Source organism: Nilaparvata lugens, chromosome X (genome assembly GCF_014356525.2).
Source record: "Nilaparvata lugens isolate BPH chromosome X, ASM1435652v1, whole genome shotgun sequence".
NCBI lineage: Eukaryota > Metazoa > Arthropoda > Insecta > Hemiptera > Delphacidae > Nilaparvata > Nilaparvata lugens.
The window spans coordinates 93,163,970-93,188,648 of NC_052518.1; the positions used below are offsets into that span (position 1 = coordinate 93,163,970).

General features: G+C 34.3%; 1 protein-coding gene across 2 annotated transcripts; it reads left to right on the forward strand.

The window, feature by feature from the left end:
• Positions 1-7,844: 7,844 nt before the first annotated feature.
• Positions 7,845-24,566, forward strand: LOC120354831. Of its 2 annotated transcripts, none has more exons than XM_039442703.1 (3): positions 7,845-8,178; positions 21,984-22,191; positions 23,834-24,566. In XM_039442703.1, the coding sequence occupies exons 1-3, from the start codon at positions 8,138-8,140 to the stop codon at positions 24,035-24,037; spliced, it is 453 nt and encodes a 150-aa protein (XP_039298637.1). In that variant the 5' UTR covers positions 7,845-8,137; the 3' UTR covers positions 24,038-24,566. The 2 variants fall into 2 exon arrangements, with proteins under 2 accessions (XP_039298637.1, XP_039298636.1); XM_039442702.1 differs by lacking the exon at positions 7,845-8,178 and adding an exon at positions 19,597-19,760.
• The last annotated feature ends 113 nt before the right edge of the window (positions 24,567-24,679 follow it).

Sequence of the window (24,679 nt, forward strand, 5' to 3'; positions counted from 1 at the left end):
TTTTGTTATCTCCTCATACATTGATTGGAAAGATTTGACGTTTTCTATTATCACTGGTGGAAGAGTGGAATCTTTTTGTTTTTATCTGACAACGTTTCTGCAGCCGATGATCCATGTTGAGCAACATCTGACTGTTTTTGAATGTCATGATGTGAAGTAACAATTGGAGGGTAATTAAATAGCTTCCTCTTCTTCCATGATCGCTTATTGCGAGCTCTAACCCACTCAGTTTCCTCTGCTACAGTGTTGTCATCTGTTTCGTCATCTGATAACCTGGCTCGGTGGAGATGATTGTTCTCTATTATCCGTAGCTTTGCATGACGCACTAACTCCTGAACACAAAGCTTCAAAATGAATATGAGGAAATGAGAATACTACCCTAAAGCTGCCTCAAAGCTGCCCCAAAAGCTGCCCCAAAGCTGCCCCTAAAAAGGCGGATCTAGAACCGTAAGCCAAAAAATCAAACCAAACCTAATCTAACCTAACTGAAGTTCAGATTCTAACCTAACCCAGCCTCAAATGAAGATCCTTACTTTTATTATTCCCTTTTTAATGGAGAAAGTAGATCCAGCTTTTTACATTTGCTTGAATAACTAATAAACCATTAATTTTACAAAAAAATACAAAAATAACTTTTTTCAGTAAATCTAATAACAAATCCATTAACACCTCATTTGTTAAGATTGAACAGGAAATAAGGATCAGTCCCATTCTTATGGAAAAAGTAGATCCAGCTTTTCTTATTTCTTCAATAACTAAGAAACCGTTAATTTTATAAAAAAATTACAAGAATAACTTTTTTCAGTAAATTCAATAGCAAATCCATTTGTCAAGATTGAATAAGGATCAGTCACCCTCTCTAACCTGGCACAGCTTTCAGCAGCCTTCAACCTCAGAATTCCCCCCCACCCCCCCACAAACAGGGACCCTCTGTCTATAATCAGCTAAGTTTGAACTACTTGAGAACTTACCTTCCCTCAGTTTGTATTATACATTTATTATGAAAATAGATCATGATTGTTGATAAATTTGGTTGATATCTGTATGATAAAGAAAATAATAGTGATATTAAATGTTGATATCAAAAATTTGATTCAGAATTTTTTCCATTTTTTACAATGCATACCATAAGCTGCAACTTTCATTCCAAACATTAATCTCAATAATGAAAAAGAGTGGAAGTATATGACTGATCCAAACTTAATCCAACAATTCTCACTTTTTTCTGGAATCTCATTCGGAGAATGGTATGAAAAAAATATGATAAATATAGGTAGAAAAATGTAGGTTTAGGTGAGTACAACCAGAAAGAAATTGTAGGTGTAGGTGAGTACACCCAGAAAAAAATGTAGGTTTGGTTACCCAGACCGAGAATATTATTCTACTATAATAAAATGAATCCATTTGAAAAAATCCAAGCCTTCAATGATAAAGTTTGCTCATATAGATGACGCAAATTTGACACTATATCATCACAGTCAGTATTTGAATATTTAAAACCAATTGTGCTTTGAAAGAAGCAGAGAAATCGAATAATAATATAAAATGGTATATTGCTTTAAAATTAAATTTGAAAAAAAAAATGGTTGGAGATCATTCACCTACATTCTATGGGAGAGAAAAAACAATTTTACAAATTAATGATAATATAATGGAGTTAAGTAATATCAATGGGATGATGCTGAAGGTAAAATAAAGAATAATATTGATAAATTTGTAGAGTGTGGAAGTGGTTGGGTGATGGATCCAATTAATACTTCTGATTTGAATATTGTCTAGTTTTTAACCAAATTTTTTTTCTTATTTTATAGAAGATTTTTCAAATTTATAGATAATAATTTTTTTACTGTTTCACTTAGTGGTGTATTTTCAAACTCATTATCATAGAGGATCAAACAGTAGGTTTTTGCTGAGAAATTATTTGTTGTTCCCAATATTTATGTCTATCGCTCCACATTTCAATAGCTCATTTTGCTTACTAAAGTCTATAACAACCAATGGTGCATGTTCATCAAATGTTTTATACTCAATTGATGTACTGCTGTTATAAGGATAGTATTCATTTTGGAGTTCAGAGAACATGTGGCACAATAAATGTTTATTACCAGCAATATTTTCATAGAGAAACGATTGAGCATTCAAATAGAGATTAACATTGTTCTGATTACAGAAATCAAAATGTGAACTGTTTGCAGTTATAACATTCTTCCCATTCTTTTGAAATCCAACAGTAATAAATCTAGGTTTCAATATGTTTGAAGCTGTCTTAGCTGTCCATCGAAGATTGTTAGTTTCAGGTAATTGTGGAAATTCATGCAATTTTTTTTTTTTTTAAGATTACGTCCTAAAGACTCCAGTCATAGAGTATAAGACAAGTCATGTTATTACATAATAATTCTAACACTAAGTAGTTCAACCTAGTTTAGGTTTGAAAGGAATTCTTGTACACTATAAAAAGCTCTATCAACTAAATATTTTTTAATTTGTTTTTTGAAAATCTTCAAATCATCATTACTTTTCAAGATTTGAGGTAGCTTGTTATAAAATTTCCTACCAATATAATCTGGTTTTTGTTCAAATAACCTACTATTGTGACCCATTATATGATAATCTGCTCTGTTTCGCGTATTATACTCATGAACATCTGAATTCTGGATCACACCACTCGTTTTCACATGCATTACAACTTCATATACATACAAAGATGGCACAGTTAATAGACCAAGCTTTTTAAATAAAGGCCTACAAGAGACTAACCTATTCACTTTCTCTATACATCTGAGTGCCTTCTTTTGAATCTTAAACACCCTGTCCATATTTTGTTGAGATGAATTACCCCATACTAAAATAGCATACCTAATATGAGATAGTATAAGTCCATGGTAAGCAGTTAACAGTAGTTTTTTATCATTCAGCCTAGCAAGCTGCCGCAGGACAAATACCCCAGATGATATCTTATTACATATCCTCTCAATGTAAGGATGCCATGTTAATTTCCTGTCCAATAAAATTCCCAAGAATGTACTTTCTCTTCTTGGTCTAATTCATTTTCCTCTACAAACACATTTAATTCTCTATCCTCTACTGAATTATATTTACTTTTGAATTGTAGGAATTGGCATTTCTTACTATTTATTGTTAATTGCCTTTGCTTCAAGAATTGGACAATTGACTGTACTCCAGTAAAAGCATTTATTTCTAGACTATCTAATAAATAATTGTTAAAGATAAGCGATGTGTCATCAGCAAACAACAGAGCTCTGTGATCTTTTAACTCTTTTGGTAATTGGTTCACATACAACAGAAACAGTAAGGGACCCAGAATTGAGCCTTGAGGTACTCCAGCCTGGACCTCCAGTTTTTGAGATTTAATTTTTACTATTTCATTCCCATCCACCTTGGTAAGCTCAACACACTGGTTTCTACCTATGAGATATGATTCAAACCATTTTAGTTCTTTACAGCTACACCTACAGTTTTTAGTATTTCCAATAATATTTTATGGTTCACACAATCAAAAGCTTTGGATAAATCAAGAAATATTGCGGCTGCCTTCTCACCTGAATCTATTATATCTATTAGTCTTTCAACAAGGGATACTATTGCAGTCTTAGTAGATTTCCCTTTCTGGAACCCATGCTGTTCATCACATATGAAATTAATTTCTTCCAGGTGCATCAATAGCCTATTTAAAACTACTCTTTCAAAAATTTTACTTATTACATTTAGAATACTAATGGGTCTATAATTTTCAACTCTTTCAGAATCACCGCTCTTGAAAATTGGCAAAATTTTCCTTGTTTCAGATCATCAGGGAAAATACCCTGCTCTAGTGAAGTATTAAGGAGATGCAATAAAGGGTCCAGTAATTCATTTTCACATTCTTTTAAAATTTTGCTTGAGACCCCATCCAATCCTACTGTTTTTTTGTTATTCAAATTTTTTATTATTCTTGACAACTCATCTCTTGATAATGGATAAAATTTAAATACCTTTTCAATTGGCTCAGCATTTAATGTAGTTGTATTATAAGTATTAGTGTTCAGTGACTTTTGGAGATTATATGCAACCTGTTGATAATACTTATTGAAAAAGTTACAAATGTCTATACTATCATCCATATAATTTCCATGTTCATTGATTATCCTAGGGACATTAGTAACTGTATCTTTTTGAGCTGCTCTCCTATTTCTATTAATTACCTCTCAAACAGCAGAGTTAAAATTGGTACTAGTTGTTAATATTTCAGCTGTTTTCTTACACTTAGCTTTCCTCACTTCTTTTGCATAGTTTTTCTTTAGACATTTGTATTTGACTTCACTCGGAATATCCCTCACTAATTTAAATTCCTCATAAGCTTCCCTAACAATATTTCTTTGAGTAAGAATATCTTCAGTTATCCATTCATCTACTTTGTTTAATTTACTTTTTACTTTGACTTTTTTTATTGGACAGCATACACTAATGTGAAATCTTAGAGTATCAATGAATTGCTTATATTTGTAATTTAGGTTACAACTGTTATAAACACTACTCCAATTTTCTTGAAGCAGTTCCTGCTTCAAACAATTTATATTTCCTAGCTCATATTGCTGAATTTCTTTCACAAAAGTTTTTTTTTCTGCTTGGATTCTGGCCCTGCAACTTAACATCTAAAATTTGATAGTTATGATCTGATAGATCTGAGCTACCTAACCTGACATTACAACCTTCTATATTTGTGAGGATATTATCAATAATTGTCTGTGAAGTTCGAGTTACTCTTGTATATTCGTGGACCTTAATTTCTAAATTATTCATATTAATAATATCTCTAATATCCTCTGTCATTTTATCCTGCCTGGCAAAATCGGTATTGAAATCTCCTACTACTATAACATTTGTGAAACGAGCGGTTGTAATTTCCAAAAGTGTATGGAGCAGCTCACAAAATTTTTGCCAGTCTCCATTTGGTGACCTATAGATACCTAACACTGATACCTCAAATCGATCATCAATTTTTAACCTTAGTCCCGTCACCTCTAAATCCATCTCAACAGAAAATCTCTTAACAAAATCCAGTTCATAAGTTTGGGTATGTTTAGCATTGCTAGTGAATATACATACACCACCACTTCTATGAGCTATTCTACAAAATTCTGTTCTCAGTGAATAGCCTGGAATCCATGATCTGAATGGAATGCTCATTGGTATATCACTATGTGTTAAACTCAGCAGATCAAGACAAACAGTGTCAGAAGCATGTATATAGGATACTTTCCATTGTAGTTTTGTAATATTAATTTTCACTGATTTTGCTGTCTCTGATTCAATACAATCCGAGTCTGATGATGATCTCAATAGAACAATTTCCTGACGAACATTTAATTATAGAACGTTTCTATAGTCTTCCATTACACCTAACCACATATCCAAAGGATTGCAAAAGCAGAATTCATCTAAACTTTCCCATCCAGTCAACTTCCATCCTGCATTCTCCATTACTTTTTCATTGAGTTTTTATTGACATATATAGTTTTCCATGATTGTTGTCAATCCCACATTATGGGTATGATCAACCTCAACCCCTCCCCATCCATATCTGATTTCATCAAATAGGTACAGTATGCAACTCCATTATTGATAAGTGAATAGTCTTTGGTTTCCACATCATTCTTATCTTTCACTTTGATTTCACCTTCAATTATGAGAAAACTTCTACTTGCAAGTGTATAAATATCTTCTTGTTTTAAACTAATAAGAATTTCATCATTGTGATTGAATGTCTGTTGAATATATGGTGTGTGAGTGATATACTCATATTTAGTAATACTCTCATCAAGATGTACACTCTGATCAACAAGTAATATTCCTGACTTGACTTCTTCCTTATGAATTTTTATTATATTTTTTTCTTCTCAATACAACCTTAGGGGAGGTAAGTTCTCAAGTAGTTCAAACTTAGCTGGTTATAGACAAAGGGTCACAGATGTGGGTGGGGGGGGGTGCAGTGCTGAGGTTGAAGGCTGCTGAAAGCTGTGCCAGGTCTTGACACAAAAACATCATTAGAAAAAATATATTTTCTGAGTGCTGAGGAGAGAGCTTGCTGCTCAGTTTCAGAAAAAGTTGAGTTAGGTTAGAGAGGGTGACTGATCCTTATTCAATCTTGACAAATGGATTTGATATTGAATTTACTGAAAAAAATTATTCTTGTAGTTTCTTGATAAAATTAATGGTTTCTTAGTTATTCAAGAAATAAAAAAGCTGAATCTACTTTTTTCCATAAGAGTGGGACTGGTCCTTTGACAAATGGATTTGTTATTGAATTTACTAAAAAAAGTTATTCTTGTAATTTTTTAATAAAATTAATGGTTTCTTGGTTATTCAAGAAATAAAAAAGCTGGATGTACTTTTTCCATAAGAATGGGACTGATCCTTATTTCCTGTTCAATTTTAACAAATGAGTTGTCAATGGATTTGTAATTAGATTTACTGAAAAAAGTTATACTTGTATTTTTTGTAAAATTAACGATGCCTTAGTTATACAAGAAATTGAAAAAAGCTGGATCTACTTTTTCCATAAAAAAGGGAATAATAAAAGTGAGGATCTTCATTTGAGGTTAGGTTAGGTTAGATTAGGTTAGAATCTGGACCTCGGTTAGGTTAGGTTTGGTTTGATTTTTTGGCTTATGGTTCTAGATCTGCCTTTTTGGGGGCAGCTTTAGGGCAGCTTTTGGGGCAGCTTTGAGGCAGCTTCGGGATTGTATTCTCATTATCACCCTACTGTAATTTAATATTTCAACATGACATTTAAAAGTCAATTCAGAAGAGTACAAAGAAATTGAAAGGCTATTAACTTTGGTTTTTGATTCATTCACTCTGCGTATGGCAGATACACAACAAATATATAGCTCATGAGTTGCAAATGCCTAGATATACACTATATATTTCCAAATTCTTTGAGATGTTGTGTAGTTTTTGGTCAGGTGAACATAAGTTTGTCTGACCGCCATCAAATTTTCGCCATCATTATTTTGGTTGTCGAAAATAATTGTAATAAAAGAAGCAAGGTTTCAACTAAAAATATTAGATAACTAAATTAAGATCTTTGAACTAACAAATTATGTTTATTCCATTACATTTACTTTCACAACACAATAAAAACATTGCAATAGACTATAACTATAGAATTGAATTATAGTGAGGTCCACGTTATAATGATAGTAAAGAAAGATAGGGGAACAGTTGCCTTTTCTCTCCTTTGCCACTGCCTTCAATAGAGGAATAAAGATTAATAAGGATAGCTGATACCTGTAATTCTTATGTAATATTAACTGTTCATTCTTCTTTAAAATAATCAGTTTATTTTATTCGTCAAGATAGAATATTTTTCAATGATTGAATAATGATTTTTGATAATATTGAGATTAAATATTTTGTTTTTATTGATTATATTTCTTCATTGTTAAAAAATGATGTGGCTACGATGTAGAGCTAGAGAGGGATTGCGCTGTCTGCTTTGTCAAATGATACACAAGGATAGTAAAACAAATGTCAATTACCATTATAACTGTGGCGAATAATCTGCCATGTTCCACATGTGTGGAAAATAGCATATGATTTGCCACATCAGAAGGTTGCGTGTTCATACCACGTCGGGGTCACCAATATAGAAAATTTAATTGATAATATCCTATGATATAAAATATTTTGAATACGATTTAATGAATATCACGTAGGCCTCATCATAGATTTAATATGAACACTAAAAATACTATAAAGAAAGCTTATACCAACAAAATTTATGGTGTAGAGAATGAAAGTAAATCATTGTACTAGTATGGCTTTTAATCCACGTAACTCCCAGGTTGGATGCGAGGAGAAATCTTCTTACTCTATAATAACAAATGTGTAAACTTATATTCCATCTTATTTTATTTCTTATTTTTTATCAACTCAATCTAAACCAATTCTATTCTGGAATGTTGCAGCATCGAATAAGATAAAGAAGAAATATACAAAGAACCAATCTTCCATATTCCCACCACCGTTGGGCACTTCAGTTGGTCACCGTGAACGAGGGAGAAAACGAGAGCGCAAGCAGGAATGCAAACGTGAAGTCAGGCAACGAGGGAAAGAAGAGTTAGAGCTTAAGGCCATGCAAGTCAGCGCCTTGACTGCTCCTCTTTCAGTGAATAGGTAAATCACATTTTTGTCTCCTTTAATATGTATGCTGAATGCATTTCAAAGTTTTCATCCCATTTGAACTCTTGGCCAGGAATGTAGTTATGATTCCATCAAGTGTAAATCTACATATTGAAAATTGTACACCGACCCTTGATGAAATCATAAACACATCGAGTATCAAGTCTTGAAAAACAGAAAAAATAAAAGAATACTAGTTATAGCTGGACAGGAATTTAAGGAATTTTGGAACTGAACTATGCCAAAGAAATAAAGATTTTGGAATTGGAACATGAATGTACGAACGATGTTACAGCCTGGAAAGATGTTAGAAATTGCAGAGGAAATGCTCAGGATCAATATAGAAGTGATGGCCCTACAAGAAATCAGATGGCAAGGGCAGAGTAGAATAGACAAGAAGAAATGCACTCTTTTTTACAGTGGCTCAGAAAATAGAACAGGATACGGAGGAACTGGTTTTATGATGAAAAAGAAAATGTGTGATTACATTCTAGGATTTGAACCAGTAAACGGAAGAATCTGTAAGCTACAAGTGAAAGGTAAGCTATGAAATATGTCACTTGTCTCAGTATATGCTCCAACAGTAGACAAAGGGGATGAAGTGAAAGAAAAGTTTTATGAAGAGTCTGTTTGGACAGAGTCTGCAGTGGGGTTCAGAATTATGACATGCTGATGGTGATTTTAATGCACGAATTGGAAAAGAAGATTGACAAAATGACATTCCAGGAAAGTTCACCTTGCATCATGAAACGAGCAACAATTGGTGGCTGCTTAGCGAGTTTGCTAGAAGGAATGGATTAGTCATACATAGTACCCAGTTTCAGGATAAACGAATCCACTTGGGAGCATGGAAAAGTCCTGGACAGGATGTGGTGAATCAAATGACCATGTTCTTGTCAATGGTAGATGTATGTCGTCAATTATAAATGTGAGAAGTTTGAGGGGGTACACCTGTGATTCTGATCACTACTTGGTGAAAGCCATGGTCCGACAGAGGATTGCAAGAATCAATCTACAAAGAAGTTCAAGGTTTAAAAGATGGGCTGTGAAGAAATTGAAGAATACCGAAACCAGACTTCTTTATCAAAGATCATTGAGTGAGAAACTTGCTCTAACAAGATTTGAAGAACGCTTGGGAGAAGAATGGGAAGCAATAGAGGGAGTGGTCAGAGAAGCAGTTGAAGAAGTTGTAGGAGAAAAGACATTCACAAGAAATAGAGAATGGTTTGATGATGAATGTCGTTTGGCAGAGACAAGAACATGGCTCATCAGCAATGGATTCAGAGGAAAACAAGAATAGCATAATATATAACAATAGAATAGAATATTTTATTTGTGTTTGTTCCCATGAAACATACAAAGAGGTTGATATACAATCAATACATTAATTACAGTGTCAGTGTGAATTGTGAACTTGTAAAGCAGAAGTATATCACTGCCAATTTAAATTGAAAAATAACATGCTAAGCAATCCAGAAAGTTTTTTTTTCAGTTTAAATGTTTGTCTCTTGAGAATTTAAATCACTCTAAATCATTCACAAATTGTCTATATTTCAAATAACTAGAGAAGTACGAGAAAATTCTATCCAATTTGGTAGCTGAGTCAATACACAATAAATTTCTGTAGTTTTCCTCTTTGCCCTGATCCTCCTGGAGATATTCAGCCAACAAAGTCCTTCTGTGATGTGAAAGAGCGTGAAAGAGATTATTGTCAGCTAGTTGATCACACATCGTGCATATCTCCTCACTTGAGAACGTTGCTGTGCATCCCTTATAGTAGATTGTAGAGTGGTTTGGTTGGGCTAATCTCAGTTGACTGATGAGGCGCATTTACCAAATATTTCTTCTAAAGCTCAAGTACAGCTCTCCTGTGCCTAGACTGCTTATATGCCGGGAAAGCCTATTGTAGCGTGAGTTCACTACCCGGTTGATGTCTATAAGGGCTTTGTTTTTCTTATATTCTTCCAATATTCGGATCACATCTGTCCTGGTTTCCATTCTATGTAGCTCATTCTCAAGTCCAGCACTACAAAGTTTTTGGTTTAGTTGAGATATCCAATTATATTTCACTTTGTTTGTGGGCATCAAATCCAACTCCTGGAGTCTCTCAAGGCATATTCTTGGCAGCCTCCCGGTCTCCATTCTCTTCACTTTCAGATACCACATCAGAATTTTTTTCAGGACTATACACTCACTGTGGTTCAATCCTAACTCAACGCGTATATAGTGCATTGGGGTATTCTTTCTCCAAAAGTAGAGTGATTTGAAGAAATGCTTATCGGCTGATTCAATCCTGTCACAGTAAGATGGCGCCCAAACTTCAGCTGCATACAAAAGGGTAGATGCCACAATAGACTGGTGAAGTCGTACAATTGTCTCCAATTGGCTTACTCTTGTAGCGATACATATCTCTTTTAGTTTATTTGCTGCCATCTGCGCCTTCTTACTAGCCTCGTCCATATTTGCAGAGAAGAGTCCAGATGAAGAAAAAACCGTTCCCAGGTAGCAATATCTACTTGCAGTTTCAATTCGTTGATCCTGGAAAGTGATCTGTTGTCTGTTACCTTCACCACCTCTTCTTACTGGTATCACTTTTTTTTTAGAACATTCACCTCCAGATTATTCAACGTACAGTATTCCCTTAAAATATCTGATGCTCTCCTGATACCCCTCCATGTCATATCTAGAACTACAAGATCATCTGCATATAGCAGCGCCACAAGATCTCTGTCTCCCTTCAAATTAACTTCACGATTTTCAAAAAAGGATACAATGTCGCTTATGAACAATGAAAAGAGTAGAGGACTCATTGAATCACCCTGCAAGATGCCTTTGGTGACATTGATTCTCAATTCTGATCTGGTGTTCAATTGTACAACTGCAATATCATATAGAGACTTGATAGTCTTGATCATTTTTGTGGATATGCCAAGACTACAGAGCTTAGGCCATAATATTGAATAATCCAAACTATCAAAAGCTCGTTTGTAATCCATGAACATGGTGAAAACTGTCCTTTTTTGGAGTCGAGTAGCTATGTTTAAAGTTGAACTGAGCACAAATATGGTGTCTATGCATCCTCTGGCTTTCCTGAAACCACTCTGCTCCTCTGGGAGTTTGCCCTCTAATTCTGCCCATTGCATTATCCTCTCAGCTAAAATACTTGTGTACAGCTTTGATATGGCATTGATTTACGTGATTCCTCGGAAGTTTTCCGGTAAGCTAAGGTCTCCCTTCTTGAATAGATGGAACATAAGTATTTGTCCCCAGCTCTCAGGTGCTATTCCTGAGTTGAATACATTATTGAACAAGTTCAATAAGTAGTGTTCCCATGAGGACGGCAAGATCTTGAACAATTCATAGCCCAATCCATCTATTCCAGGCGATTTTCTCATCTTGCTCTTCTGGATAACTCTTTGTATCTCTATTAAGCTTATCTCTCCGTCCATGTATTCATCCAAGTATACAGAGGTTAAAACCAATTCTGTTCGAGGTCCTGCATAGAAATTTCTATAGTACTGGATCCAAGCCTCAAGGCTTACTGAACAATTTGAATTCTTCTTCGGCCATCTCTGAGTGTTTCTCTTAACAGCGTTCCAAAATGATTTACTATCCTTTGCCTGATATATTTCATTCAAATAGTTTTCATGGAATAATCTTTTTGCTCTTCTTGTTATCTCCCTGAACGCTTTCTTAGACTGCAGTAGATTTGAAAGATTGATTTGAGAAGGTTGCCTACCAAATTTCCTCCACTCCTTGCGTATTTTCCTCTTTGCATTTGCACACTCTAGATTATACCATGGCTTATCTTAACAAACTCTCTTACTTTCCGTTGAACTGATTACTCTTTTGATAATCAGTACTTCTGATTGTACTGCATTTTCTCTGACAGCAATTGAAAAATTATCATAGAGTTCACTAGCATTTTCTGAATAAAAATAGATTCTTCAATTTTCTGTCATAAGTCTTTTGAAATAATTTGTATTTTCTCTTGTCAAGTTGTATCGTGATATTAATCTTTCAGTTTGAATTGCTGGTACCGCTGGCTCCGATATTCGAAGGGTGTCTTGATAGTTACTGAGACAGGCATATGACTACAACTTTCAAAACAGGGCGCGATTTCAAAGTCACTAATATAATCAATCAACTCGAATGTAATCCAGGCCATATCAACTGTGCTACTTCCATTATATGTGATGTTTGTGAATTTGCCATGCTTGTCATTAACTGATCTACCATTCACTACCAGCATTCCATTGTCTTCCATCAATTCAACCAACTTGCGACCTCGAGAATCACATACCAGATCCTTTGCTCGCCTCTCACTGGTCAACTCTGTCTCTTCCGACAATTCTTCCACATATTGATTGAGTAAACCAATTCTTGCATTCCAGTCTCCTCCCAATATTATTTCAGAGACCTCCTCATTAATTTTTACCTCTCTCAAGCAATAGAGGGAGTGGTCAGAGAAGCAGTTGAAGAAGTTGTAGGAGAAAAGACATTCACAAGAAATAGAGAATGGTTCGATGACGAATGTCATTTGGCAGAGACAAGAACATGGCTCATCAGCAATGGATTCAGAGGAAAACAAGAATAGCATAATATATAACAATTATTGTGTGAAAAGGAAACGAGCAAGTAAAATGTGCAGGACAAAGAAGAGACAGGCCTGGTGAGAGAAATTAAAAGAATTGGATGAGTGGCATAAAGAAAGTGTAGTGAAAAAGTTTTACAGGGCTGTTGAAAGAATGAGAAAATATTATATGCCACGGATAGATGCTTGTTAAAAAAAAAAGATGACACTGTAATAAGTGAAGAGAGAGAAATATTGGATCTATGGGTGGAACATTTCAAAGAAATGTTGATTTCCAGTGAGAACGAGGATGAAAATGAGGTTGCTTTGGGCAAGGAAAATTAAGAAATGTTGAGTCCATCACTGAAGAAATAGAGTAGGCCATAAATAAACTGAAAAATTACAAGGCCCCTGGGGAGGACTCAATCATAGCAGAGATGTCGAAGAGTGGTGGAAGAGACCCATCACAAAGAATTAAAGTTTTGATAGAAAATGTGTTGTTCGGACGTTATATCAATGTTCCCCTTTGTTGTCTGGCGTTGTGTGGTGGAGGGGGCAATTGAAGGGTTATGCGAATAGCATAATTGCCCCAGTTGCCGACTGCCAGCCAATCAAACAGCTCACTTCTTGTAATGTCGATTTTTGCAAAGTGATCTATTGATTTATTGTGATTTATTACAAGTGTCGTCCCATCTTGTATTGTGATCTGGACCCGGGATCCTAGAAGCAAGGATGATTTGGACATGAAGGTAGGCCTATGTTATTGTGCACTTAGCCATTTAAATTGTTCAACTTGCTACCCGATGCCAGACAACCCCAAAAAGTTCTCGATGTAATTGATACAGTCCACAAACCAGTGCTGTTTGAGCCAGCCTCTGTCGAATAAACAGGTGTTTATTGAAGAAGAAATGCTCTTGGAAAATGGAATCTTATGCCCACTATTCAAGAGCAGGAATAAACTCGATTTTGAAAATTACCGAGGCATCACGATGTCGTGCATTGTTTACAAAGTGTTATCCAATGTATTGAACAAGAGATTGATTGAATATTCAGAGAGAATCATTGCGCTGCCCCAGTTCAACAGTGCTACAACTAAAAAATTGTCATTTTTTAGATTTCTACATCATTTTACTCAGCTTTCCTTCCTCTTTCCAGAGCTACACTCAACTAAGTCTAAGAATATTATACTTCTACATGGGAGAAATCAACATTCCATATGCAATGCACAATTCATAGTAATAATTTGAAACATAAGATTGCCTTTTTCTCAAAACATGGATTTTTGAGTTGTAGTAGTGTTGAACTAGGCACTTCTCCTTTAAGGAGAATATCATACAATTTGGAGAATATCAATGTGGATTCCGGGAAAACAGAGGGACATCTGATCAGATTTTTGTCATGAGACAGATTCTATAGACGTTTTATGTACACAAGATAGATGTTCTTATTGTGTTCATTGAATTCAAAAGAGCATTTGACAGTGTCAAAAGAAGACCTCTGTCCAATATTTTGACCCAACATGTCATACCGGCAAAGTTGATCAGAATGATTCGGATCACTTTGAATGGCACAAGAGGAAGGTGAGAAAAAAAGTTAGTGAGGCATTTCAATTCAATAGCGGAGTAAAACAAGGAGATAGCAAGTCGGTGACTTTTCAATATTGATGTGCACAGTGTATTGAAGAATGTAGACCCTCTTCCACAAAGCAACTCAAATATGCGCCTATGCTGATGATGTAGCAATATTAGCTAGAGACACCTGAAGGAAACCTTCAGGAAAGTAGAACAAGAGGCAGAAAAGATAGGCTTAAAGATTAACACTGCAAAAAAGATAGGCTTGAAGATTAACACTGCAAAAACTAAATACTTTCATGAAGCTGGAAGAAGAGTTCTGAGGAATTTATTTATTTATTCATGGAGACACCAGGTAAAAAACCCATTTTGCCTCCTCCACACTATACAATAATTTCCAACATGATACAATTTTCAATAAAAAGAAGATAGAAAATATGAGAAAATAATAAATTATAAAAATAGCTAATTATAAAATTATGAGAATGAAATAAGACGAAAAATAGAAGAAATACACAGTCATATATAGAATAATAGAAATACATTAACTGAATTCAATAAGAAAAAATGCACACATACCTCAGTAAACTAGAATCATTACTAGTATATAGACAAGAGGAAAAAAGTGTCTGTGTAATGTACTACCACTAGCCTTTATGAGGATAATTGAATAAAAGAAAAGCAAGCGCAAATCACAAAATGATGGACCACATACTACAAGACTAAATCATATGAAATCCTTCGGATTTTGGAAGGAGAGAACCAGAAGATGTCCAAGTGCTCTGAATAAGTATTGAAAATTCTTTGAGCTCTACTTAAAGGAAAGTTATAATGGCTTACTGTTCTGGAGCGAGAAATATGAAATGAAAATCCAGAACGTCGAGCAATGGTATTTATATATATGTTAATTTTAGAAAGCAGGTAGGAAGAATCAATGTTATTATTCAACAGATTGTATAGAAAAACAAGTAATTTAACATCACGTCTTACTTTCAGTGATTTAATATTGAACATACTTCTGAGGGAGTTGGTTGGGTAATCAAAGGGACAGAAAACCCTGTGCTTTTTATAATACATACATCTCAAAAATTTGTTTTGCAAGCGTTCTAGAAGGTGAATCTGTTCATTATGATAAGGATTCCATACTTCGCATGCATACTCTAATAGACTCCTCACAATTGATTTGTATAAGAATAGGAGAGGTACTACATCAGTGAAGGGCGAGCATGTCCTCAAAATGAAACCCATCTGTTGATTGGCTCTGTTAACTATATAATCAATATGTGAATTGGAAGAAAGGTCTGGGCTGAATACTACTCCAAGGTCCTTGAACGACTCCACCTTTTCCAATGGAATACCATTAATATAGTATACACCTGCATGAGTGGAGGACTGCCGAGTGAAACTCATGAATTTACATTTATTCACATTCATTTTTAGTCCATTATCATCACACCATCTGGACAGACTATCAATATCCCTCTGCAAATCATAGCAATCTCTTTGATAATTGATTTCTTTATATAATTTTACATCATCTGCATACAGAAGGCATGAAGATTAACTGATGGTAGATGGTAGATCATTAATAAACAAAAGAAATAGAAGTGGACCAAGGTTAGACCCCCGAGGAACCCCTGATGTACACTCAAAGCATTCTGATTTGAAATTGTGAATCTTTACATACTGTATTCTTGCCTCCAGATAACTCTGTAGAAGATTAACAATTGTTACACAAAATCCTAACACTTTGAGTTTTCGTATCAGAAGTCTATGATTTATGGTGTCAAACGCTTTTGATAGATCTGTAAAGATAACATCTGTACGACCTCCATGATCCAAAATTTGTGAAGCCTCACTACTAAAAACTATAAGATTGGACACAGTTGAGCGACCAGGCAGAAATCCATGTTGCTCAGGTGCAATAATCCTCTGACACTGCTTATAAATAATCAAATGCAGGAGCTTCTCAAAAACTTTCGAAAAACAATTCAAAATGGATATTGGTCTTTAGTTTTTAATATCATTCCTATTCCCAGACTTGAAAACAGGAGTAACTCTTGCAATCTTCCATTTTGAAGGAAATCTACCCGACCTTATAGCAGAGTTGAAAATGAATTTTAATGGCTCTGAAAGGACTGCAGCACAGCCCTTGACAATAAAGGTTGGAATCGCATCAGGACCCTCGGAGCAGCCCGACCTCAGCCCATTGATAGCAGACAGAATATCATTGGAAGAAACCATCCCAACTCCCCCATCCAACAATGAGCACCCAGACACCTCCGGAATCCCCATTGGCACATCAGGTGTATCAGCCTCATACACAGATTGAAAGTATTTAGAGAAACCATTAACTATATCAGCCCCAGAGTAAGACTCTCCGTCCAGTGTCATGGTTGACTCCACAAAAGAAGTTTTTCTTTTTGAATTGACATATTTCCAGAAATCTTTTACATTATGTCATATTCCATTTTGAACTCTAATCAAATACGCCTCATAAGATAGTGTAATTCTGTTTTTCAGGGATGCGCGTAAAGTTTTAAATTTATTATCATGATAAGGTGAAGTTTTTCTCTTTCTTGAGCACTTATTTTCTATTTTCAAATCTGATATGATATCAAATGTAAACCAAGGAGGATACTTATTATTTGATATATTCAACCTCCTCCTTGGAATAAATTCATCAAAATTTTTGTCAAGTACTTCATAGAAATTATCTACAGCAGAGTCAACATCACCGCAACGAAAAACAGAATCCCAACTGGAATCGCGGAGTCCGCAATAGAGGCCGAGATAGTCCCCCTTGGAATAGTCATACGAATATTCGGTGAACGATTTGAGTGGAGCTCTGACCGGGCTCTCACCGCATATGAGGCTTCCACACATAATGCAGGGTGATAACAGTCTTAAGGGAGGAGTGGATCATCGCATCTGGCAAGTTGCTCAAAACAATATCCAGTGTTCTACCGAGCTCATTTTGCACTGAATTATAAGAAATTAGATCATAGAATGACATTAAATGACAAAGAAAGTGTGCTTTGCATGAGCCAGAAGAGAGATCATAAGTATCAGAGCTAATTTCGGGTAAAATGAAATCACCAATAATCATTAAATTTCCATTGAGTAAGCTATTCAAGGATTCAATGTATTCACAATAACCAAGAAAAACATTTGAAGGAGTGGAAGGTGGCATATAAACAGCATTTATATGATAATCAGTTGAATTTGATTCAAGTTTAACCCCTACGGAATCATCACAATAATAATCATTAACTGTGATAAGTACTCCACTCCCCCTGCGACTGCCATCACCCCCTCCTCTATCACTCCGATAGACAGAGTAGCGGTCATCAAAAATTTCACAACTGATTATGCCGTCGTGCAACCAGGTCTCAGTCAATACTATCAAATCGTAATTTGCACTTAGAAGAGATTCATACAGATTCGAGGCTTTTGTACGTAATCCTCTAACATTTTGATAGTACACAGACAAAGAAGAAATTAATGACATAATATATGAAAAAGAGAAAAAATGAAATAATATTATAAATACAAATAAATGACAAGAAGTGAAAAAAAGATGAACAAAATAAAATATAAGTCGATCATCTCAGCCCACCGGTAACAAACTGTTTTCAATATTGTAAAATATTAAAGACAAGAAAAAAAATTACTCTCCTTCGTTATTAAAGTTATCTCAGCAAACTGTTTTCCATATTGTAAATTATTAAAGAAGAATTATTATTAAAAAAGAAAAATCACTCACTTACGATAAGGTTAATGTTCATATTACCTAAATCAGATTATCATCCTTAATCAGCAAATAACTTGGGTCATCACCACTATTCTCCCCACTTTACATTTCAAGAATTACAATAATTAAAGGAAAAAATAAATTTTAAATAGCAGAACCTTTAAAGAATAGAATACTAGATATTTGGTCTTCAGTATGGATAACCACCTTAGTACCACCACAACTACTCAGAAAGATTCTATAATAATGAAAACACCCAGTATAAAAGAAAACAGAGTGACTGCAATCTGCAATAAGATTAGAAGCAAGAACGAGAAATGTTATCGGAAAACCTAGCAATACTGTAAATGAGAATGAGATAAAAATATTCAATAGCTCTGTTGATATACCGTAGAATAAGTTGCAGAAAGAAAATCATACAGTTAGAGCAGTTAGTGAATTGATAAGACTATACCACGCTTTGTTAAATAGTAAACAAATCCCAATATTTTTGTATTAATATAATATAGCCGTATAATCCATTACCAGGAACAATTAAAACAATCCCTAGTAAATTTATTTCGTTATTATTTGCTGTTCTATTGAAAGGTTCCCTACCAATTTCTTCAAGATTGAACATTCATTTAATTATAAATTGTTTATCAATTTTCAGGTCTCCAGATAGGATAAGCAGTTATTTTAAATCACAAAAGCAAGTCTCATAGAAAACATTCATTCGGTTGAGTTGATTATAACTCTATGTAGTTAAGTTGATAGCCGAGAGAACAATGATAATAATGGATTAACAGTTGTAAAATTCTGATTGATTATTGATTAATTGACGTGAAATCGAATAATAATACACTCTAGATTTGACACAATTCATTTCTGAAAAACAATATAATGAGACCTACAATATAGGGAAAATAAATTAAATCTTTAACAATTGACTGTAGTTGGTAGAGCTTTCAAGTCCTTCTCACATCGTACGGTATAGATTCTACCGTTCTCAACAATTATTATCTTTATTGTACCAGTCTTGTCCACCCAAACATATTTGAAGCCAAATTCCTTTTGAAGTTCTCTAGCTTTGGAGAGAAGTATTTTTCGTGGAGCCGTTAAAGAAAAGTTTATAAAAACTGGGTGGGTCTGACCTTGCATCGCCATGTGCCTGGTCGACAGCTTGTTTACACTGCACTTCTGCTGCATAATCTCGTGAGCGATTGTGCGTCCAACAAACTTCACTATGATTGGTGGCGGATTTCGTGAATCAGGTCGCTTTTTAAGACGATGACAGCAGTCAATCTCTTCTGCACCTATGTGCACACCTACAGCTTGGCAAGTTTGGAGCACCACCTTTGAGACGACCTCCTGATCTGCGACGAAATTTAGTTATAGACATGAATGAAATAGAGAGAGTAGCATCATTCAAGTATCTTGGTGGATAGGCATTTGAATTTTGAGCGCTTATAGTTGGTTAGTACACTTTTTCGCTACAGTGCCGCTAGTAAACTACTGCGCTCATACCCGGGCTTAGAGCTAGCCTGGGACAGCAGTCGTTGCAAGCAGTTCGTTGTGCATGCTTCGTTACTCAAGTTTTGAATTGTTATGCGTGATCCTGGACGTGTAATATGATGTCAAGTTGTATTTTATTTGTAATTATTAGTTCTGGAAATTGGTCGTCCAGTAATAACTCAGTGTGTGTGAAGAAAATATTGTTTTCAATACCCTAGTGAAATATTATAACATCGTAAAATACTACAAATTATCACTATACTACTACTATAAACTACCTAATAAATCACACTGAATTATCACAAGCTTACATTAACTGATATAATAATAAGAAGAGTTCCAAGGAATTTAGTTATAGACAGGAATGAAATTTAAAAATGCAATGAAATGAAATTTATTGATTCCTTTTCGTGGTCAACTTACAAAAAAAAAATAAAATAATAATCATCATTACTAAAAAATTACATAATGATTATAACTTGATTTAAAATTATACAAAAAAATAAAATCCATTAATTTTTGAGTCCAGCATCAATTAAAAATCTCTTGCACTCCGTGACGTCTGCAAACCAATGTGAACAAAAATATACAACCAGTACAATTTATCTTGAATATTCAAAAAATATAGTCTATCATTATTATTTTATATGAATGTATTAAAAAACCATTACTACTCTACAATTTATTTCTCACGATTCTAATTATGGAAAAGAGAAAAAAATGCATATAATGTTCAATCTGTATATTATTAGAACTGCTTTTTTTTAAACATATTCATACTTATGTCAGTGTTGCATCAAGAAAAACTAATTCTTGGAAAGACATTAGCCAAGCTCTTGAAAGTTTTAAAAAAGACTTAATATTTTCAGATTATTTGATTTCGTATGGTAATTGATTAAAATATTTTGGAGCTACATATTGGAACGATTGCTTGAAAATTTATTTATTGACTTTTGGTAAACGAAACATTCTTTGTGTGATTCTTCTTGTATTGTAATATAAATTCTCTGTACCAGTATTGCCAGCTCTGACATAGAATAGCTTTAAGACTTTATATACAAAAAGATGTTGTAGAGGTAGTGCTCTTATAAAATAGAGGGAGTAGCATCATTCAAGTATCTTGGTGGATAGGCATTTGAATTTTAAGCGCTTATAGTAGGTTAGAACACTTTTTCGCTACAGTGCCGCTTGTACTGCGCTCATACCCGGAATAACTGTCACCAACTGTTTAAGAATAACTGTCACCAAGAATAATAAACTGTATAAGCTACTACAATAGTCTACAAAAGTCTGTTATCACTTTATCTCAAGTCTGTCACGATAAGAAAAGAAACGAGCAATACCACTGTGTTTGTCAACTGACTCCCCGACTGCAAGTCACACCATTTAAAGGGCAGGCAGAACCATCTAGAAAGATCTAGAGATGCGGCAAACGTCCGACCAATTGCAGTGCATGGAAGTCACCAGAAAGTTCAAGTGTGCGCTTGCCATTGGTCGATTGACTAGACTTGAATTATTCTGTTGAATTAAAATGAACAGCTCAATTACACACTGGCCACGCTCACTTGTTGTGGTCAGTTAATTACGGAGAAGTTTTTGTGAAATGTATATATTTTTTTGTGATGGAATGAAACTAAAATAAGAAAAAATGAAACTAAAACAATAAATCATATTGCAATTTAAAGAGTTCTCCATGCGGGCAGCACATTCCAAATGATAATTATCGATTCTTCAATCAACAGATGAAGCCATGCAAAATATAAGTGCTATGACACAATATAATTACATAAATAATTTAAATTCCCAACCATACAAAAACTAAATCAAACATGAAAACAAAATATCAACTTTTGAGCATGAAAACCTCCATAAAAACAACTGCGTATCATCAATCGCAACAATGATTTTTTTTAAATGACCATATGAATAATTGCTCAAAAAAATATGAATTATTTATTGACAATTTATGCCATAAAGTAAAGATACCATTTTAAGATACTTGTAGTTACAATTTGTGTCTGGTTATACTCTTAATGAATAACGAAAAAATGCCAGTGATTTTTCTTTTTGTTAAACTTGAACCAGTGGTTTTTCACTTTTATCAGATTTCACTTGAATTGTATTGTAATGCTGAACTTTATTTTGATTTCTGGATGCTCTAAATGATAATTGTAGAGAAATGTTTTTTTTTAGAATATTGTATTATACTTGGGCTTAGCCATCGAACTAACAACTCAAATAGATGATGTGGCACCTTTCATTTATACTCACTTCATATTGGATTTTCTTCTACTGCTACTTGATAATTCTACTACAAACAGCTTGAATATATTTCTGATAATATTCGATTCACATTTTTGTCACTTATTTGACGGTCTGTTGTGAGCAAGTTGTAATTTATTTCTAGCGAGCAAATCATCTTGGGAGGAGTGCGTCTCCCGCCGGATATAGAAATCATCAAATATACGACCAGAGCTATTGGCCCGAAAGTACCAGGAGCCACCAACAGAGAGCACAAGAAGTCAATTTCGCTGGACCATCCTTCAGTCAGCGTCATGCCTACTCTCTCTTCTACCGGCCTTGTCATTGAGAGGAAAAATAAACAACCTTTGTTGGTAATTATCAAAACCGTTTAGTTTAGTAATTAAATAAAATTAATAATATTTACACTCAGAAATATTGTGGAACGTCTCCATATCAAGCTCAAGCTCTATCATCCAACAAAACTGAAATATCTCTAATAAGCTGAAATGTTAGCGAGTAACAATTAAAATAGACCAAAACGATACACCAGATCTTGTTCACGACGGTTGATATCTTCATGCTTAAGTCGAAACATTTTCAAACTGCCCTCGTATTATGATCAAGTTGACATTTTTAACTGTGCTCCTCTAAATTCTCTTGTGAAGTACATGAATTATTCATAGAAGATACCTTCTTGTTAATTATATTAAATCTATTGTTTTTGTTCTCTTCACACCAAGCCTGCGGTACTTTTTTGGAACTTGTGCTATGGCAAATGATTAAATTAATAAATAAATATCACTGCATAATTCACAGGCTGTTGAAATAACAAACCAAACTCACAATATTGAATTTATTTAATGCCTTTATTGTTGTAATTGCATTTATTTTTGTTTCATAGGACCCAGAGTCTGAAATAAGAGATAGCAAATATCTGAGATTGAGTCACGATAAACCTATTGAACCGGCGCACAACGACTATAAGTTAAAAAATTCAGTTTCATTTCCATTATTTTCCGGTCTCATTTCTCCTCCAAATAAACCGGCTCATTCTTCACAAATTATGCTGATATCTTCAGGTTAACATGCTTTTTAAGTTGACAGAAATAGCTCATTACCTAGAAATAGAAAGTAAAATGAAAATCTCAGTACCCTTTTTGAATATTAAATATTCAAAAAGGGTATTGAGATTTTCATTTTTCTTTCTATTTCTATAAAAAGTAGCCCTATACAGAAAAGAGATAAGCTTATTACCTATATACTCTGTTTGGTAACTTCTATAGGATTTCAATTCCTTTGTTTTTTATCGCTTTAGGGCAAAGTTTTTCAAATAGAGCGTCGATCATACTATTGATTTTATTGATTCAGGGCTCGTCCAAGTTAAATAGAGTGAATTCGAATGCATTAAAGTTTTGAGTAAACCAGGACTATACCTGATAACTGAATAGACTGATGAAGAAAGTTCATTGCAGTGAATATGCACTTTACTGTAAATTGCACTGTGAATAGTAGCATAGAGGAAAGATAGCATAACGTTTGCTTTTTTTTGTCAATATTATAGTAGCTAACGTGAATTAATTTGAAATGATTTAGGAGAGGAGTAGTCTCAATATGAAACCGTGTCCAGGACGATACTAAATTACAGCATAAGTTTACTGTCTCATCAAAACATTCCGGTTCAAGGAACAATAGTTTGCTTTGAGAGTAATCGATTTGATGACATGGTGAAGTTTTGACTGTAAACGTGGCATCAAGAATGACTTGATGAGATAGAGGTATGAGGTTGAGGTAACTTGATCAGAAATTCAGTCGGTACTTTCTATTCATTTTGTGGATTTTAGGGAGTAAAACCATTCATTTTTCAATTTCTTTTTGCAGAATGAACTGAACGCAGTTGATGATTCTGCTGTAATTTCTGATATTCGTTTATGAAATATTAGTTTTTGTAATATTCGTTTATTTGTGATATTCGCAACTAGAAGTAAGTTATTTAATTTTGTATTGTTTGTGCAGAGTGAAATGTCTGATCATGTGGAAATGATCAAGCTTCCCAGTGCAGTGAGCAATGGTCGAGACACTCCAGTCACCTACGCAGGTGCAGAAATGGATGCTCCTCTCAATCTTTCATTGAAGCCATCCTCCTACCATGTTCCTTGCAATAATAACGCACTTCAGTCGCTGTCATTGTTATGCCAGTCTCTGGGTACTCCGCCCTAAGGCGAATAGAGAAAGGGAATGAGAATGAGGAAAGCGAATGAGACAATTATAATTGATTATTCCATCAAGAGATAATTTTGTCTTGTAAATAATTATCATGAGCAAAACATAACATAACTCAGTTCTGTGTTTGAAATCAATTTTGCATATAATTCTGAGCTTGAAAAATTCAATAAAAAATATAAAAGTTCGCCAATTAAGAGTATTGTCAATCTACTTCTACTGTCACAGAATACATTTCAAACTCTTTCTTTCCTATCAAGACAATTTATTATAGTCTGGTCGCGCAAAGATAACCCTCCGGCAAGATGGCAAAATAACTCCAGCTCGGTCAATAAAGGTTCAAATTGAGCAGAATTTTTTCTATAATTTTCAGCCTATATTGATCGAGATAACGCCATTTTTCCATCATGCTGGAGGGTCATCTTTGCACGACCAGACTATAGCAGCATAAGATGAAATTCACTAATAATAATGTATTAATGGAAAGTAAGTACACCTACATCAAAGTGAATAAGGTGTAATAACATTGTTATTAAAAGATTGTAGGCTTTTAGAAAGAAATTGACTTACCAGTAATTCCTTCATGTTCAGATTGGTCTCTGGTATGGTATCCAGTATCCACTGGTAAGGTACAGTTGC

Coding starts and splice junctions, on each gene's coding strand:
- LOC120354831 (XM_039442702.1), top strand. CDS start 19,693: ATGATGTCAAGTTGTATTTTATTTGTAATTATTAGTTCTGGAAATTGG. Junction 19,761..21,983: donor TCGTCCAGTAATAACTCAGT/GTGTGTGAAGAA, acceptor ATTTATTTCTAG/CGAGCAAATCATCTTGGGAG. Junction 22,192..23,833: donor AAAATAAACAACCTTTGTTG/GTAATTATCAAA, acceptor TTGTTTGTGCAG/AGTGAAATGTCTGATCATGT.